This window comes from Suricata suricatta, chromosome 9 (genome assembly GCF_006229205.1).
Source record: "Suricata suricatta isolate VVHF042 chromosome 9, meerkat_22Aug2017_6uvM2_HiC, whole genome shotgun sequence".
NCBI classification, from domain to species: Eukaryota; Metazoa; Chordata; class Mammalia; order Carnivora; family Herpestidae; genus Suricata; species Suricata suricatta.
Window position 1 is genome coordinate 32,301,266 of NC_043708.1, and position 18,873 is coordinate 32,320,138.

Consider the following 18,873-nt stretch of genomic DNA (forward strand, 5'->3'; position numbering starts at 1 on the left):
ACACCTTTCAATTATTGTATATAATGCTATGAACATGGGTGTATAAATAGCTCTTCAAGACCCTGCTTTCAATTCTTGGGGTATAGAACTGAAGTGAAATTGCTGGGTCATATGTTAACTCATTTTTAATTTTTTGAGGAGCTGCCATATTGTTTTCAACAGAGCTAAGTTATTTCACATTCCCACCAACAGTGCACAGGGGCTTCTAATATCTCCACATCCTCACCAATGCTTGTTAGCTCCTGGGTTTTTTCATGCTGGCCATCCTAACAGGCATCATTTGTTCTTAACAAGTTAGCAATGACACTATAGCAAGAGTGTAGCACAATGTCTAGAACATGAAAAAAGGATCAAACAACTTTGAAATAAGTGTAAGTTAAATTCTTTGCTGCATTTAAAAGATTGCTTATATTGATATTTGCCAAATCCCAAAGTCTTTAAGAGATTTTCCTTTGTTCAGGTACATCAGGGATGTGTGTTTTTGCTATGGCACATTGCTAAGCAAATTACTAATTACGGACCAGCTTCATCACCCTCCAGCAAGAAACTGTGCCCACTGCCAACCGCTCCCCAGTCCCTGAGCTAGTCTCTTTTCTGTCTCTATGGATTTGCCTAGTCTGGACAATTCATACAAATAGAAGCATGCAATGTGGCCTTTTGTGTCTGCTTTCTTTCACTTAGTATAATGCCTTCAAGGTTCGTCTATACTATAGCATGAATTAGCAATTCATTTCTTTTGATGGTTCAGTTTTTATGGTTCAATGTATCCATTGTATGGATACATATTTTTTAAAACCATGCAGATCTCCCATAAAAATCCAGACTCTGGCTACTCTTGAAAAACTGGAGATAAGCATGGAAGGCCCTTCCCTTCCCACGTCGCAATCACTGGCCAGAGCTCAGTAATGGCTTTTGTTCCCTGAACATTGCAGACCCCTTTCTGTCTGGGTCTTACTGTTCCATCTGCCCGAAATGCTCCCAGGTACGCACCTCGTTCCTTTCTTCACCTGCCAAAGGTCCGCTCACAGGACTCCTGAGTGGGGCCCCCCTCTACACACGTGGTGTTCACTTAGCACCCCCACCCCTTGCTTTTCACTTACTCCACAGCACCCATTGCCACCTGACGTGCTATAGGTTTTACTTCTGTCTGTTTCCAGCCACTCTTCATTAGAATGAACTCCTAGGTAACAAGGATTTGTTTTGTTCACTATTATATTCCCAGTTCCTAAGCCTTAGCAGCGCTCAAATTTTAATATAAAAGTGAATGAACTTGTTAGTTTTTAGGCACGAAAAGCTGTTCCTGAGACACAAACTTGAAGGGCGCCTGGGTGGCTCAGTCAGTTAAGCATCCAACTTTGGCACAGGTCATGATCTCAGTTTGTGGGTTCAAGCCCCACATTAGGTTTTCTGCTGTCAGCGGGAGCCTGTTTCAGATCCTCTGTCTCCCTCTCTCTTTGCCCCTCTCTCCACTTACATGTGCTCTCTCTCAAAAATAAACATTAAAAAAAACATTTTTAAAGAAAAAAGAGGGACACCTGGATGGCTCAGTCGGCTAAGTGTCCAGCTTCGGCTCAGGTCATGATCTCACGGTTCGTGGGTTCGAGCCCTGCATCGGGCTCTGTGCAGACAGCTAGCTCAGAGCCTACAGTCTGCTTTGGATTCTGTGTCTCCCTCTCTCTGACCTTCACCTGCTCGCACTGTCTCTGTCTCTCAAAAATAAAAAACATTTTTAAAAAACTTAAAAAAAAAAGAAAAAAAGAAAAATAAACCTGAAAATGATGTTTAAAAAAGCTCTGATGCATACTTTATATTACATGAGTTTAAGTTCACTGAGTTTTAGCAAATGTGTACAGTCTTGTAACCCTCTTAGATACATGCTTAAGAACTAAAATACTGAAAATGACTTTTAAGTCACAGGAATACATAAAGGTAGGTTTGTTTACGACAGTCAGGCATGTCTGGAACTTGAAAATATCTTTAAAACTTGAGGCTGTTTTCACGAGTCACATTAAGGAAAGGATGGTTCAAAAATCAAAGCACCAAGAGAACAGGGAGTTGCTAAAATCCAAAAAGATGAAGATATAGTCCTAAATTAACTAAAGGCCAAAGAAACTGTAACCTAATGAATTATATTAACTTACAAGAAGATTGTGTCAAGTACTAGGGAAAAAGCGACCAAAAGGACAAGAATTTATTATCAAAGGCCTAGAAAGAGAGAGGGTTTTGAATATTCCAGTCCATGTGGCAATTTTTTCCTCAGTGGAATATAGAAACTAGGTATCAATCAGGATCTCCAAGCTGCAAGCAACAGAAACCGATTCTGGCTAATTACAGCAGAAAAGGAATTTATTCAACTTGGGTAACTCCAAGAATCGTTAAGAGGGCCAATATCTGGTTTAAAGGCTATATTACCAAGAATACTGGCTCCTAAAGTCATACTGCAGGGTGGTCCAGGAAAGATCCTATTGCTGCTGTCACCTCCACTACTAGGGAAAGGAAGTGCCCGCAGCTGGCACGGCAGACCCACTGACACGGGGCAGAAGCCCCTGCTGGAACTGCCACCACCCCTGCCGATCATGGAACTAATTCTTTGCCGCCCTTTCTTCTTGAATCTCAAGTGAGAAGCTGAGGATGGTGCTTCTGTTGGTGGAGCCTAGGTCAAGGGCCCACAACTGTAGCTGCAATGAAAACAAGGCTGAGGTAGACGAGGGTCACATTATGGAGAAGCTATCCTATTGACTGACGTGTGGAACACATACCACTAGGGGTTGAAGCACAGATATCAAAATGGAAAACTATTAAATGAGTGTATTAGAAAAATGTATCTAGTACAAGCCTGAGATTTCAGTTTATTATAGGGCCAGGCTACATTTTAAAATTATGAAGCTTTAAATCCATTTTAAAGAAAAAACACCAAAATGAGAAATATGGCAGATTAGCAAAGATGGTATATGAATGACAAGACTGAGAAGCATGGATGCATGTAGAAGCAAGCCATGAAAAGACTTTTATTTTTATTTTAAAATTTATTCATTTTTGAGAGAAAGACAGAGTGTGAGCAGGGGAGGGTCAGAGAGAGAGGGAGACAGAATCTGAAGCAGGCTCCAGGCTCTGAGCTATCTGTCTGTATAGAGCCTGATGCGGGGCTTGAACCCACGAACTGTGAGATCATGACCGGAGCTGAAGTTGGACACTTAACTGACTGAGCCACCCAGGTGCCCCTATAAAGACTTTAAGCAAAGGAGAAATAGTCTTAGCTCACTCTGGGGGCAGCAAAGAATGTGAACCAAGGAAGGCAAGAATGAGACAAAAGATACCATAGGAAAGTTATAGTCAGGTATCAGGAGGACATAAGTGCAGCAGTACCATTATGCTGAAGGACTCTAATCATTTAATATTTATTTATTTTGAGAAAGAGAGACAGACAGAGCATGCGTGGGGGAGGGGCAGAGAGGGAGACACAGAATCTGAAGCAGGCTCCAGGCTCTGAGCTAGCTGTCAGCACAGAGCCCGACACAGGGCTCAAACCCACAAACTGTGAGATTATGACCTGCGCCGAAGTCAGACACTTAACCCACTGAGCCACCTAGGCGCCCTCGGACTCTAATCATTTAGAAGGGGGGAAAAAAGATCAACAAGACTTTGTGATCAACAGATGTAAGGCACAAAAGGGAAGAAGCAAAGGATTGTGATGGTCTTAGAGTTGGAACTGAGTAAGGATAACGAGTGATCACATGAAACAGACAGTGGGAAGACAGCAGAAGTGGATTTGAGGAAAAGATCATGGATCTTGTTTTGAACAAGTGGAGCTTGAGACATCTGTGAGAGCAGGGCGAGGCTCCTTAGAACGAAGTTGGAGGAACACGGGGGTCAATATTTGAGGGTTGGGAAGGAGCGGAGGATTCCCACAGTCCTCCAGGAGGGACTAGTCGATGGAGAGGAGACTCAAAAGGGAGGGGGAGTCTTTGCTAACAGAACAACCTGGTCAGCTGTACAATGGAGATCTCGGTCCAGCAAAGTAAAGGCTGACGAATCCGGGGGCTTGCTCAAGGTCATTTCCGTGACCAGCAGGGTGGGAGCCAGGCTGAAGCATCAGTATGATACAACCAGACTTACAAATGCCGATTTTCTCTACCGACTGCTGACCTTGCACACCGATCCGCACCAAACGGACAGCTCTCAGACCTCAGATCTTCACGTGAAGCCGCGACCTCAGGCCCTCTCAGTTCTTCCTAATGCAGACCAGGTTCTTGGGTCTCAACCAAAGATTCCTGCTCTCTCTGAGGGAGCACCAAATGGAACAGGAAGAACAAAGGTCTCTAGCCGAGTTTGGGGCAATCAGAGTAGCTCACACATGGCTTCCAGAATGAACTCCAGGACTCCTGGCCTGGTCACAGTGGCAATTAATTTAGGTAGTTGTTTCAGTGGCTGGACCCTCTTTTCAGTACCACAGCTGAGTCAAATTACCTAATTACAATGATAAAGGCCCAAAACCATTCATCTCAGTTTACAGCTATCTTCCCCCACAGAATACTCCTTTGCCTTCTGAAGAAAAAAGGGGCAAATTACCATGGCTGTCAGAGCTAACCAGAAGCAGGAGCAGAGGCACCGCGTCTGAGCCTTGCCAGAGCAATTGCCTCTTCATCGCTCTCAGCCTCTCCTGAGATACTAAAACAAGTGGTTAGAGGAACCACTGGGTGTCCTTACTAAACCCAGGAAAAGGAAAAACCAAAAGCAGATGCTAAGTCAAATACATTCAAGAAAACAGGAAGTTTGACCAATGCTATGGCAACACCAGCAGCCTGTGGCAGCAGACCTGAAAGCAGGGAACAAAAGGATTTGTGAAAGTTACCTTTCCATGGGCCTTCTGTCCCTTGAAATTCGACCTGCTTATCTGCAAGTCCTCTACTACTTTAGTACCGTTTCACAATACAGCAATTGAAACTTCTAGTGGTACTTTTCTCCAACATATTTTTGGAGATTAGCCAAACCCGCATGCTGGAAATCTGCTGAGTGCCACAATCTTATTAATATGCAATGAGATTCTATTTTGGGCTGCTGTTGATGCTGGCCTTCCAGTCTGCTACAGGGTAAGGAGATAAATTGTAAAACGGAAAATATCTGAAAAAAATAAAGGGAAGACCAAATAAATTGAAGCTTCACCATCACTGTAGGTTGGGAGTTTACGGAAGAGTTATTTGAGGCAGTAGAATTTGAGGGAGAATGGCTTTTTCCAGGTTGGAGTGGAAAAATTCCATGAGCTAGGACAGGAAAGGTCTGCAAAGCATGAGTAAGGGAGGCTGCTATAAATGGGCCCTTCCCCCCTCAATCAGCAGCCTCAGCTGAATATTATAAATGTGTCCTGTGTCAGAGGCTGAAATGGATTGCTCAGTCTCTTAAGGTAGAATTGAGCACTGAGCAGGCAATTCAAGCAAAGCCAGGCCCACTTCATCAGATGGGCTGCAGAGTTTTATCCAGTATTAAAAACTAGTCATCACCAGAGTGTCATCTTCAGTGTAAAACGATGCCTTTAAAAAGGGTTTTGAGCCCCTGGGTGGCTCAGTCGTTTGAGCGTCTGACTTTTGATTTTGGCTCATGTCATAATCCCAGGGTCCTGGGATAGAACTCCATATACATCAGGCTCTGCGCTGACAGCGTGGAGCCTGCTTGGGATTCTCTAACTCTCCCCCTCTGCCTCTCTTGCTCTCAAAATAAACAAATTTTAAAAAGAAAAAAAACTTTAAAAAAGGAATTTAAAGGAAAATTTATAAGCAGGAATAGAAACTTCTTCCCTTTAAGTAACTTATGACATTAAAACTAAATCTTAATTTATCTTTAATAATTCTGGAGAGTTATTAAAATGATTGAGAAAGAGGGGCACCTAATTGGCTCAGTTAATGGGGCCTCTGACTCTTGTTTTCAGCTCAGGTCACAATCTCACAGTTCATGAGTCAAGCCCTACGTCAGGCTCTGTGCTGACAGCTTGGCGTCTGCTTGGGATTCTCTCTCCCTGCCCCTTCCTGGCAGGCCCACATACATGGTCACTCATGCTTTCTCTCATCCCTCAAAACTGACTTTTTAAAAAATGATTTAAAAAGAGACCCTACTGAAGAAGGAACTATATTTAACAGAGAAGAGTTTTGAATATTCAACCAAAGACACCACATCTAGGTGTAGCCAGAGGTACTTCATTATGACTTCATTGTTCCTCTGTTTTAAAAGGAGATGATCCACCCTAATGGACTCAATGATCAGCAGAGGAGGTTTCAAAGCAAGAGTAGGGAAGGGATCTGTAGTTCACCTAGATTCCACATGACTATCTTGAGGACCTACAGCTCCCTGGTACCATGCAGTTTGCATTTACAGCTTCAGTAAAGATCTGTGAACGGTCCTAATGCAAACGGCCTTTAAAAGCAGCTAGAAACGTTCAGGTAAAACAGAAATAAGAACCTCCCTACCATTCAAGTTGGAATTTGGTGCCTTTTAACCAAAAGAAGTGTTTTGATTACTATATAAACGGCATTTATCTTTGGGTCAGATTCAGTAAGTTTAGAGTACTATCCTAATTACACGACTGCAATTTCACTGCAAATTATCTGGGTGCTTGTGAAAATGCACATGTCTGGATCCCAAAACAGAGTCAATAAACCACACTTCCATGGAGGAGCCTAGGACCCTGAACTTTTAAACAAGTAACCCAAGTGATTTTCATAATCAGGGACGTTTGAGAAACACTGATCTAAGGCTCTGCTTACAGTAATATAAAGCTATTCATCCTGGGGAGGAAACATGATACGGAGAGAGGAAATGGGCTAGACTGATGAATCAGAAGCGACTCATGACAGAGTTAAGAGGGCTAGAATCTGAGGGGGAAAGGCTGAGCGGTGAGAGCTGGCGCTAGCATTTTTAGCACTGGTTTGCAGTCACTAAGTTTGCCCCAGGCCCCGCCTCACTCCACCTCACTGCCTTCCACACAGTTACTCTCTTTATTGCAACCAGACTTTGCCTGAAGACTCCCGGATAGATCTTGAGCTGCAGATGCAATCCCAGGGAGGAAGAGAGGATGCTTCCCAAGTACACAGCGGATACTGGGCAGTCCCTGGATAGAAGGGGAGACCCTGAGCTGGTCTATTACCAGCTATTCCAGCCCTCTAAAATCCGGCTACTTACCTAAACTGGAGAGTCTCTTCATCAAGCCAGCGTCTCTTACAGCAGTGGGACCATGTTCCACTCCTTTTCTTTTCTGTCACACAAATTACACATTTGTGAGGTTAGAAGCTCGGAAATAAGACCACTTTATTTCAAGAAAATACGGTAATTTGCTAATTCTATGCTTAGTTCCCAACAGATCCGTCTGAAAACCTATGGCAGCATTAGCCTGTCTTTATTTTCACCTGAGAACTGCTCATTTCAAACACTTTCAGGAAGAGAAAGACGACTGTTACTGGAATCCAATCAACCTCCCAAGTCCCTGGCTGTGGGAAGAACAAGCAGATGCCGAGACAGGGGAAGGGGCTGAGCCAGGTCAGGATCCGGTGGTTGGGGGTGTGTGAATGTGGCTGGCAGACGCCTGAGCCCGGGCTTCTCCACCGCGTCAGGTTTCTTTCATTGAATAAAACACCCCTCCCGTCCTCCCGCCGCTAGAGCCGGCAGCGCCAATTTCCCCGCCAGGGAACGATTTCTGAGAATAGACCCTGAAGCCTTAAATCCTCGGTCGCTCTCTTCAACCTCTTCCCCCTCGATTTTCCACCGGGTATTCTGGCCAGTGTCTCTCCCTTCATGTCCCTCCTCCCCTTTCCCGCAACACCCCAAGCGGGTCCACCACTTTCTCGCTCCTCCAGGGAAGCCGCAGAAACCCGCCAGCCCTCGGTCCCCCGCCCGCAGCGCAAACAGGACGCCCTCCATCTCTTGCCTCCTTCCCCATCCTCTACCAGGGAAAACCCCACGTGCTCTCCCGGTGCCCAATAGCGGGAACCCACCACCTCGTGCCTCTTCATTTCTCCCCGTCTTCTCCTTGCCTCCCTGTCCCTCACCCCAGCCCCGCTTCCTCCAGGTTCTGCCCTACGGTACCAGGTCCTGGTTCTCACCTGTCCCTGTGAGAACGGGGCTCCGATCACAGCCACCGAGTGAACAGACTTCTTCAGGGCGGAATGCACTCGCGTCCGGAGGAGACGCGAGAGATTGCTTCTCAGGGACATGACCGGCACCGCAGTGGACAGTTGACCCAGATGCTACTTCTTGCGGGTCGCCGCCTTAAATGAGCGCAGCCGCCAGGCGCCGGGCTTACCTTCCCGGGCGCCAGCGGCGCCGCCCCGCCCCTTGACGTCACCACCGCCCGGCGCCGCCGCCACGCCGCCACGCCGCCACGCCCCCAACCAGCCCCCTTCACACCTTCTCACAGACCCCGCCCATTGCTTCTCAGGGCCTAGACACGCCTTAGCTGACGTCACTCGTCCTGACAGAGACTCTCCTGCCAGGGACGAGCCCCTACAGCTGAGGCCACGAGGCTGGTGTCTTTGTTTGGCCAATAAAAGCGCGGTCACGGGCAGGTGAGTCTCTTGGCGGGAAACGGCCAGCACCCTCGAAGTTAGCGAACTTGGCTGAACACGGGAACCAACTCGAATGTTCGCAGATCGTGACTGTCTTCACACAAATGCGTGCCCCGTCGATGCCAACTGTAGGGCAGAGCTGCCTGGTCTGGGTCTGGCCAAGCTGGTCTGACCCCACTTGAGTGCTCCGCCAAAACGAAGCTACCATGTATCTCTTCTGTTCCATCTCAACTCTGGGTCCAAGAAACACTCTTACCCATCTTTTGGGCGTTGAAGATTAGGAGATCAAATACACATTAGAGCTCTCTGGTTTAGGCGTGTTAATACAAATACTATCCTAGGTATTTTGGATGGGGAGGTTAAGATTATGCAAAACAATTACCTTCCAGGTGTTTTCAATTCTTTGCCTGACTAACGGGACCACTGGTTATTAAAAACTAAACATATCTGGACTATTTCTAAATTTGGGGAGGTTAAAGACCTGAGTGTAACTATTCAGAGTTTTAATAATAATATTTTAACAATAACCAACTAAAGTTCCAAGAACACTTGGCTTTCTAACAATTCCATAAATAAGGAGCTATTTTAAAGACAGAAGACAACATCAGATAACTTTCCCAAAATCACATAGCTTGTAAGTGCCAGAGCTGTGCGACTCCAGATTCCAAATCCTTAACCAAGGCATTAGGGCTTGCAGAAATTTGCACATTAGTCTTACCAAAATACATTTTTACACAAACAACAGAAAATTATCTCACCTGTTACCAACTTACATGCTGCTTTCCAAAATAGTTAAGAAATCTCCATGGCAACATCATAGCTCCATGGAGCTTTAGTATTATAAAGCAGTTTATTTTTAGAGGCTACATTTTATACTTGTCTCCCCCTGCTGGTTTAACAAAGACATGTCCGCAGCTTTAGGGTATCACTGCAAGGCAGTAGTTCTGAAAGCGTGGTCTCCCGCTAGCATCAAACTTTGTCAGCTGGATTAGGTTCTACTCTCACATTTACTAACTCAGTAACTCTGTGGGTGGAGCACCAGCAACCTAAACTTCAAGGGTCTCTCCAGGGTCGGCGGTAGGGAGCAGTAGGGGGTGTAGTCAGGGATTCACAGTCACTGATACTGTCACACTTGTTCAGATTCTTGGAATTATGTTGGTACCTTTCTCTTGCTCATCTCCACATCCAATTTGTTCTCCTTGACTATGTTTTCTGAGATTAATACAGGGACAGTCTACTTCAGGCTCTCCTGGACTTCTGTGAAACCTATTTCTCAAATACTTACTATGGATCACCAGATTGACCTTTCTAAAGTACTACATTAATCCTGCGTGTTTTTTCAGTGTTTTTTCATTACCTACAATTTAGCCAGAGGTGATTTACCAGTTCCACATTATTATGCTTCAGGGGAGTGAACAGTAGATTGTTACATTACTTTTATCCTTTAAAATTCTATACTCTGGTTTCTCTTCAGATTGTATAAATCTTTCGCCTTTTAAAATTCTAATTACTATTACTTCTGTATGTCCAAAATATTTTATAACTCATTTTTAAAACCCTGAAAAATAACTGGTCTGCTTTTATTTTTAAAATATGCATTTATTTTAAAAATAAGTAATCAAACGTAATATCCTAATGTTATAAAAGTCATCAAAGAATGGGTTAAGTTTTAGAAATTTATTTTTTTAATGTTTACTTTTGAAGGGGGGCAGAGAGGGAAACACAGAATCCAAAGCAGACTCCAGGCTCTGAACTGTCTGCTCTGTCAGTTCAGAGCCTGATGTGGGGCTCATGCTCACAGCCTGCAAGATCATGACCTGAGCTGAAGTTGGATGCTTAACCAACTGAGCCACCCAGGTGCCCCGAGATATTTACTTTAAACCTTGTACTCTGTTATACCATAGATCTTGGACCCTTCTTCCTTAGACCCAAAACAAGATGTTCTGCCTTTCTTCTTTCTTTATTAGAGAACGTAGATACTTTGCCTCTTTAATTCTGCCAACACACGCTCTATCCTTGATAGGTTGCTGGCAGAGTATGTGGGGGAGCGGGGCAGGGGGCAGGTGGTGGGTAGGGAAGACCTAATTATGGTGTTTGCTGGTTTCCATGGTGGATATACTCCCAAGCTACCACTGTGATGTCACTGACGATGGAGTTAGGAAAAGGTGCTCATCATATACAGTATTTCCACCATGCAAATATGATCAACATAAATAACCTCAAGAGCACAAATAATGACAAGATATAGTAAAATAATTAGGCAATGACAAGTTTTGAATGTATATTATCCTTGTTTTAATATCATTTACTTGTAAGTTTATATAATTTGATATTTAATAATTTGATTTAAAAAATGTTTTTAATGTTTATATAATTTTGAGAGAGAGTAACAGAGCAGGAGTGGGGGAGGAGCAGAGAGAGAAGAAGACACAGAATCCGAAGCAGGCTCCAGGCTCCAAGCTGTCAGCACAGAGCCAGATGCGGGGCTCGAACCCAAGAACTGTGAGATCATGACCTGAGCCGACGTCAGCTGCCCAACCCACTGAGCCACCCAGGTGCCCCAATAATTTGATTTTTAATAACAGAGTTTAACAACTGGCTCAAACATTCCTGAAAATTTAGCAATAGGGCCTTGAAGATGGCTAAAAGTAGGCTCCCGCATACCATTGTTTACTGAAAATCCAAGAGAACTCAAAAGACTAAACAAAATACTCAAAGGCAGGGACCATAACTCTCTCTGCTCATTGTTTCATCCCTTTCTGAATACAGTGCTTGGCACATAGCAAGAGTTTGACAAATAATAAACCTTCCAGATTCTTATGAAATCCTTACTCATGAACCTTGGTCTATGGCTCTGATATGGAATGGAATGGAAGTCCCCAGGGGTGTCTGGGTGGCTCAGTCCTTAAGCATCTGACTTCAGCTCAGGTCATGATCTCACAGTCCATGAGTTTGAGTCCCACATCAGGTGAACTCAAGCCCCACTTCTGGGAAAACATTAGACCCAAGTGAGCCCTGTTTCTCTCTCCCCCCTGCCCTGTGGGATTCTCTTTTTCTCTCTCTCTGCCCCTCACTCATTTGCACCCTCTCTCTATAAAAAAAAAAAAATTAGGGGCTCCTGGGTGGCTCATCATTGGACTCTTGACTTGGGCTCAGGTTATGATCTCATGGTTCATGAGTTCGAGTTTGCTGCAGGGCTCTGCACTGACAGTGTGGACCTGCTTGAGATTCTCTCTCTCCCTCTCTCTCTGCTCCTCCTCCATTGCTCTATATCTCTCTCAAAATAAATAAAAATAAGCTTTAAAAAAAGTGGAGTGTAAGTCCCCAAAGATTTCTTTCTAAACCTCTACCTTTACATGCTAAAGGGCTGAGCTGAGCTCACCAACCATACCTTTAGACTAAAATTTAGAGGCTCTCTTTGATTTAAAAACTTTATTCATTCGTTTATTGAACACTGTACTGAGCACTTAGTGTGTGCAAAGCATTGTTCTAGGTACTGTTCATAGACGTGAAGACAGATAATATAGCGCATCACTCCCAGGGCTTACATGCTAGTGGGGAAAAGTCAAGCAGTTAAATGATCTCAGATAGTAGCAAATGCTATGGAGAAAATAAAGCAAGGATAGGAGGTGATGTTTTAGGAAGGCATATCAAGGAAGGCCTCTCCAAACTGACATTTGAGCCAAACACCAAAATGATGAGAAGGAGCTGGTCTTAAGCGCTGGGAGTAGAGCCTTTGTAGGCTTACAGGAACAGAAAGATCCAAAGCCATAAAGTTGAAACATGCTTGCAGGGCAGAAGAAGAGAAGGATGCCTGTGAAGCCCAAATGTGTAGAGCAATGGGGGCATAGGGTACTGGGCCCAAATGAGAGGCAGAGGGACAGATCTCAGAGGCAGTCTTGGAGAGCATAAACTTCAGACAGAGGGAGAATTTTTTACACAAAAGCAGAGGGTCAAATGTTCTGAATCTGATTTAGGGAGTTGGGAAACTGTGGTTCCTTCTTTCTTGCTTGGCTCTCCTATCTGGAGGCTAGGAGAACTAACATAATAACCCTAAGATACAGTTAAGGCAACAAAGCAGAGGGTACATTCTATAAGAGGGGGTTTACCTCCGAGTGGGGACTCCCGGGTTCAGCAGAAAGGCTGGATGGAGAGGGACAAAGGAAGGGCCATAACTGTAAGTGACTGGTTTAATTGCCTGCCCACACCACAGCCCAGTGTGGAGGCAGCCACCTGAGCCCCTCACAGATCCTCACACTCCCCCACCACCACAAGACAGAGAGGTTTCAAGTATGAGCTTTGAGCAGTGACAGGGACATGAAAGCAGAACTATGGCTACCATCAAGGTATAAATGAAACTTAGTGTGCGATCCGTTTTGGCGCTAGGGGAGGCTGAGGCTACAAAGGACACCTGAGCCCTTGGTTCTTTCTTCAGGTTCCAAACTGAAAACAATTCTTAAGCACTCTACCTGACTATTCTTCTATTTGGAACATTTTGTAACCAAACCGCCCTGAGTTCTCTCCTTGGTGAGTTACAGAGACCACAGTAGGTGGACTTGTCACACAAAGGAAACTTTATTTGTAGCAAGTAAGGAGATCATGGGGCAATAACTTCCAAGGCCAGGACCCTTGAATGGGGTTGAATGGGTTTCTTTCTTTTTTTTTAATGCTTATTTATTTTTGAGAGAGACAGAGACAGAGCTTGAGCAGGGGAGGTGCAGGGAGAGGGAGACACAGAATCTGAAGCAGGCTCCAGGCTCTGAGCTCTCAGCACAGAGCCCAATGTGGGGCTCAAACCCAGGAACCTTGAGATGATGACCTGAGCCAAAGTCAGCCGCTCAACCGATTGAGCCACCCTGGTGCCCCTGAATGAGTTTCTTTAGAGTTAGGATGAATATTCAGAAAGGGGAGTTTTGTCATTGTGCGTAAAGGTGGGCATAAGGTTGCACAGGCATATTTAGAAGCCGTGCCTATATTTGTATCCTGTGTTATGTTAATGAAGCTTGTGCTCCTCCTTGGGTGGAAGTGTTAACCGTATAATGAAGTGGAGGTAACTGTCAGACCTCCATGGTCCATCTACTGTCTCAAGCTGGTCTAGGCTAGCGAGCTCTTAGAATTGTTGGTCTCGAAAAGATAAGGTTAACATTCTTGTGAAGAAGGGGGAGGGGGTTGTCTTCCCAGTGACAATTTTAACCTCATTAACCCTACAGGGCACAGTTTCCCTTTCTTCCTCTCCCTTCCTCCTTTCCTTCTCTTAATTTCTTCTCATCCTTGAGGTTTCTGTGTCAAAGTCCCTTCTTTGAAGAAACCTTTCCAGACCTCTTAGGTTGAATTAGACATAATAATAGTATTTGCTAAGGCTGCTGAATGATTATTATATGCTTTATATGTGTTATTATATGCTTTACAAGTGTTATTTAATTCTCCTCACAAGGCAATCACATAGACACTATTATTATCTCCATTTAATATATGGTAACCGAGGCGGTACATGCGTGGCTCGGGTCATGATCTCAGGGTTCATGGGATAGAGCCCCGCTTCGGGATCGCTGTTGTCGGTGCAGAGCCCACTTCAGATTCTCTGTCCCCCTCTCTGCCCCTCCCCTGCTCTCTCTCTCTCTCTCAAAAACAAACATTTACTTTTTAAAAATATATATATCTTTTAATGTTTAAGATTTTTTATTTTTGAGAGAGAGAGATAGAGACAGTCTGAGCAAGGCAGGAGCAGAGAGAGGAGACAGAATCTGAAGCAGGCTCCAGGCTCGGAGCTGTCAGCACACAGCCCCAAGTCGGGCTCGAACCCATGGACCGCAAGATCATGACCTGAGCTGAAGTCAGACTCTAAACTGACTGAGCCACCCAGGCACCCCCAAAATAAACATTTAAAAATAAATAAATAAAGGACTATCTCTTTCTCCTTGAAACCAGCTCCTGTGAGAGGAGGAATGTCTTACTTACCTACCATCATTTAACACAGTGCCTGACATGTGGTGTTCAGTAATTTTTTATTGAATGACTGGATATTAAATGGCATATGAAAGTGTCTTTTAAAAGAAGTCCTATCTCTATGCTATGAAAGCTCCAAGGATGGAATTCTACTCTTAGATAAGAACAGAAGATCTCATGGGACGGGCATTCAAGCGGAGCCTTAAGGATCTTCCAGGAGGAATCTGGTGGGTGTTTGGGGAATGGTGGGAATACTAATGTCAGACAAGAGGCATGAACTTGAGTGATGAAAGAAGAGGGAGAGAATCGATAAATATCTGAGAGCCCATTTGTCAGGCAATGTTCTAGGAGCTAGGGATATAGTGATAAACAGTTCAACTTCTCCTGGAGAGAGAAAATTATAGGTACTAATATGTGTGAAAAAAATAAAATAAGGTGATGTTGTCGAGGGTCTGTATGAGAGCTGGGTTAATCAGTACAGTCAGGGGGATAAGGAATAGATGTTAAAAGTATTGTGCCGATGCAGTAAATAGTGCTTAGCTACAGATCAGGGATGGAACCAGAACAGGGAGAGCGGTTAAGCCTGGATGAGGAAGAAAATTATGGTGCTGGAGTAACAGATCTAAAAGGATTAAGAGCCCACCAAAGTAGTATGAAAATTACTTGAAACAGAAAATATCTGATAGCAGCTAAAGAAACAAACAATAAAGCAAGAAACTTAAGAGGAGCCTCCCAAAAATACAGCTGCCATGGTTCCCTAAGTCGTACCCCACTGAGGGAGCTTCCTGATTGGGAAAGACGGACCATCATAAAAACTGAATTCAGCTGCTCATTAGCTTCAACAAGCCCAACAGAATTTTTCACTTTTAAGTATGAAGCCCTGCCCCGCCCCACCCCCCACCCCCCATCCCCCACCTTTTTAGATGCTGGTTTTAGCTTTATCTCTGGCTATCCAGTTACTCATTACTGAACAGTTCCCCTTTCTCTGGTTAATACACCTATTGTCAGATAATTTTCAGGTGACTCATACTCAACCGCATTAATCTGAGATGTAGAGGAGAAGATTTCCTCCCAACACTTCTCAACCCTGGCAGCTGTTAAAAATAAGCTAGGCATCTTCCAAAATGCACATGTCCTTACGCTCCTGGCCCCCCACCCATTCTTATTCAATTATCTGGGATGGACCCAAATAGTAGAGTTTTTAAAAACCCCTCAGGTGCTTCTAATACAGTCAAGTTAGAGAATCCAGTGTTGTTATATCTTTCAGTGCTTCTCAACTTTTTGTTTTAATGTTTATTTATTTTTGAGAGAGACAGAGCACAAGCAGGGGAGGAGCAGAGAGAGACGGAGACACAGAATCCAAAGCGGGCTATGTTAGCACAGAGGCTGATGCAATGTGGGGCTCAAACCGACAAACCGAGAGATCACGACCTGAGTTTAAGTCGATGCTCACCTGACTGAGCCATCCAGGTGCCTCTGGTGCTTCTCAACTTTTTTTTTAACATCTTTATTTATTTTTGAGAGACAGAGAGAGACAGATCATGAGTAGGCAAGGGGCAGACACAGAGAGAGACAGATCATGAGTAGGCAAGGGGCAGACACAGAGAGAGGGCGACACAAAATCGGAAGCAGGCCCCAGGCTCTGAGCTGCCAGCACAGAGCCAGATGCGGGGCTCAAACCCAGGAACTGTGAGATCATGACCTGAGCCAAAGTTGGATGTTCAACCGACTGAGTCACCCAGGCACCCCTGCTTCTCAACTTTTAATGTGCAAGCAAATCACCTGAGGATCTTGTTAAAACTCAGACTCTGTAGGTCTGGGGTGAGAACAAAGAAATTGTATTTCAAATAAGCTCCTATGTGACCTCAATGCTGCTGGTCTACTTACTACACGTTGAAAAGCAAGGCTTTCTTCAACCAAGGTCTATTTACCTTTCCTTTGAAATCTTCAGAAACATTTCACCCAAGGGTAACTTATTACCCAGTCTACACAGTTGTGTCTTGATCGAAACCACTTAAAGAAGTCGATGCTATGGACCACAGAAAATTGAGTTGAGAGTTTAATGGTCTAATTGAACCTGTTTGTCAAACCTATATCCATCAAGCTAGATCATTGTTTTAACTAAACTTTCCCACAAGTTTGTTGTATTCCACTTAAAAGCCTTTAATGTGCCAACGATATAAGTTATCTAGATGTTAAAAGGGAAGAGAAACCTTCCACATTAAAGCCGGGTGTGTTCATTGGCTTGAATTGAAAACATTAAGCGTTACTATCCTGGAAGCCACAAGATGGGGATGTGACTCTATGAAAAGCAAAACAAAATAAATTCTACTTTCTGCTATATCCGTTTTAATAGGTTTCTTTTTATATGTTGATTTTTTCTACTGTTGTTCTGCCTTACTTGAAATAATTACTAGGCCATTTTCAGTGGATAGGAAAACAACAGCGTGATACTAAATAAATTATAGTAGAATAACATGATGGAATACCAGGTAGCTATTTTAAATGGTATTTATTTTTAAAAATCTGTAGAAAGGGGTGCTTTGTGTGGTTTTGGCTCATGATCTCACCATTCATGTGTCTGGGCCCCATATCAGGCTCTCTGCTGTCAGCACAGAGCCCACTTTGGATCCTCTGTCCCCCTCTCTCTCAAAAATAAAAACAAATGTAAAAATCTGTAGAAATATGGAAAATGTTTGTCAAACATTAATTTTTAATTATTGTTAAATTAATTAAACAAAGGAGCTAGTTTCTAGTAGCTTAACTGCCTACCTAAGCAAACCAAAGCCTAATCCTATTAATCCCTCAACGTTAAGAAATCTAAACCTATGCACAACCAATCACAAACAGACAAGGCAACCTTAAGCTATAGCCAAACACATAATTTCCTTGCTTTGCTTCCACAAAGCAAGTGGAGAGCTCCTAACTACTTCCCTTTTGACATTGCCCTATGCGAATTGATTTTTGCTCAAACGAACTTTTAAATATACCTGCTTATGTTTTAACATTACAGAATTATGTCCACCCTAGGACTATAATAATTTTTAACAGTGTAATAACCAAAAAATGGAAGGAGAGAGTAATATGTAACACTGAAAGGCTTTTAGGCTTGTGTGTAATATTTTTATCTAATTCAAAAGTGTTCTGTATTATATCATCTTTTCAACAATATAAGCATTAAAACAAGAGGATCTAAATGGTTGGGGAAATGAAGATTGATTTGTTTAGGTGGCAGGATTATGGATGTATTTTCTTTTATATAATTTTCATTTGATGTTGGGAAAATAATATTAAAAATGGACAGGTTGGGGGCGCCTGGGTGGCTCAGTCAGGTAAGCATCTTGAGTCTGACTCTTGATTTTGGCTCGGGTTGGTGGATTTGAGCCCCGCATGGGGCTCTGCCTGACAGAGGATTCTCTCTGTCGTCTTCTCTCTCTGCTCCTCCCACATGCTCTTGCTCTCTCTGTTTCTCAGAATAAAAAAAATAAACTTTTTACAAAAAAAAAAAAAGGACAGGTTGGGGGCGCCTAGGTGGCCCACTGGGTTAAACTTCCGATTTCGGCTCAGGTCCCCATCTCACGGTTCCTGGGTCTGAGCCCCGCTCTGCGCTGATAGCGTAGAACCTGGAGTTTGCTTCGGATTCTGTGTCCCTCGCCCTCTGCCCGCCCCCTGTCCCCCGCTTGTGTTTTCTTAGTCTCTCTCTCTCAAACATAAACAAAACATTAAAAATTAAAAAAAAAACCAGTAGCCTATCTTGACAAATACAGAGTGCACATTTCTCAAGCTTCCTTTCTCTGCTTCTACACAACGCAGTTCATTAGGGTATTAGCTGTGACCCTGCAAAAAGCTGTTAAACTTTCTCAGAGAAACCTGCCAATTTCTAGGCCGAAGTTCTTTTCATCAGCTGCCTTTCCTTGCTGATATATATCACGGAACTTCTGAGGCTTATTAATACTTTAAAATCCAACATTTAGAGCTAAAACAATCACTCCTTGCTGTTTTTCTTTTTAAATCTTTTTTTTTTTTTTTTTTAGTAATCTCTACACTCAATGTGGGGCTCGAACTCACAACCCTGAGATAAACAACTGCATGCTCTTCTGACTGAGCCAGCCATGGGTCCCTCGCTCCTCGCTCTTTTTATTTGGTCACTGTCGTGAGAACTTATCACTTCAACGTCCCAGGTGGCATGTAACCAAATGGCAAATACTGTACAGAGGTTTCAATTTCTACTGAGGTGTCAAAGTGCATAACAGTTAAGATGACACTGTGATCTGATAGAGCAAAGGAGTTATAAATATTTTGGAATTACATTATCATAATATTTATCCCTAATTATTTAATATTAAAAAAAATAAGTACACTAGGTGCCTTTTTTCTT

General features: G+C 43.6%; 1 protein-coding gene and 1 long non-coding RNA gene across 3 annotated transcripts in view; one reads left to right on the top strand and one right to left on the bottom strand.

Moving 5' to 3' along the window:
- ARG2 (arginase 2) overlaps window positions 1-8,313 on the bottom strand; it is a 30,514-nt gene extending 22,201 nt beyond the window's left edge. For both annotated transcript variants that reach the window (XM_029952331.1, XM_029952330.1), the window contains exons 1-2: window positions 8,088-8,313; window positions 7,171-7,243 (exon numbers count right to left, since the gene is read on the bottom strand). In XM_029952331.1, coding sequence (XP_029808191.1) covers window positions 7,171-7,243; window positions 8,088-8,198 — 184 coding nt within the window. In that variant the 5' untranslated portion in view covers window positions 8,199-8,313. The remainder of the gene's footprint in view (window positions 1-7,170; window positions 7,244-8,087) is intronic.
- On the top strand, window positions 6,190-8,861 carry LOC115302431. The gene is made up of 3 exons (XR_003913443.1): window positions 6,190-6,431; window positions 7,339-7,524; window positions 8,054-8,861. It is a non-coding gene; the product is annotated as an uncharacterized LOC115302431 (long non-coding RNA).
- The last annotated feature ends 10,012 nt before the right edge of the window (window positions 8,862-18,873 follow it).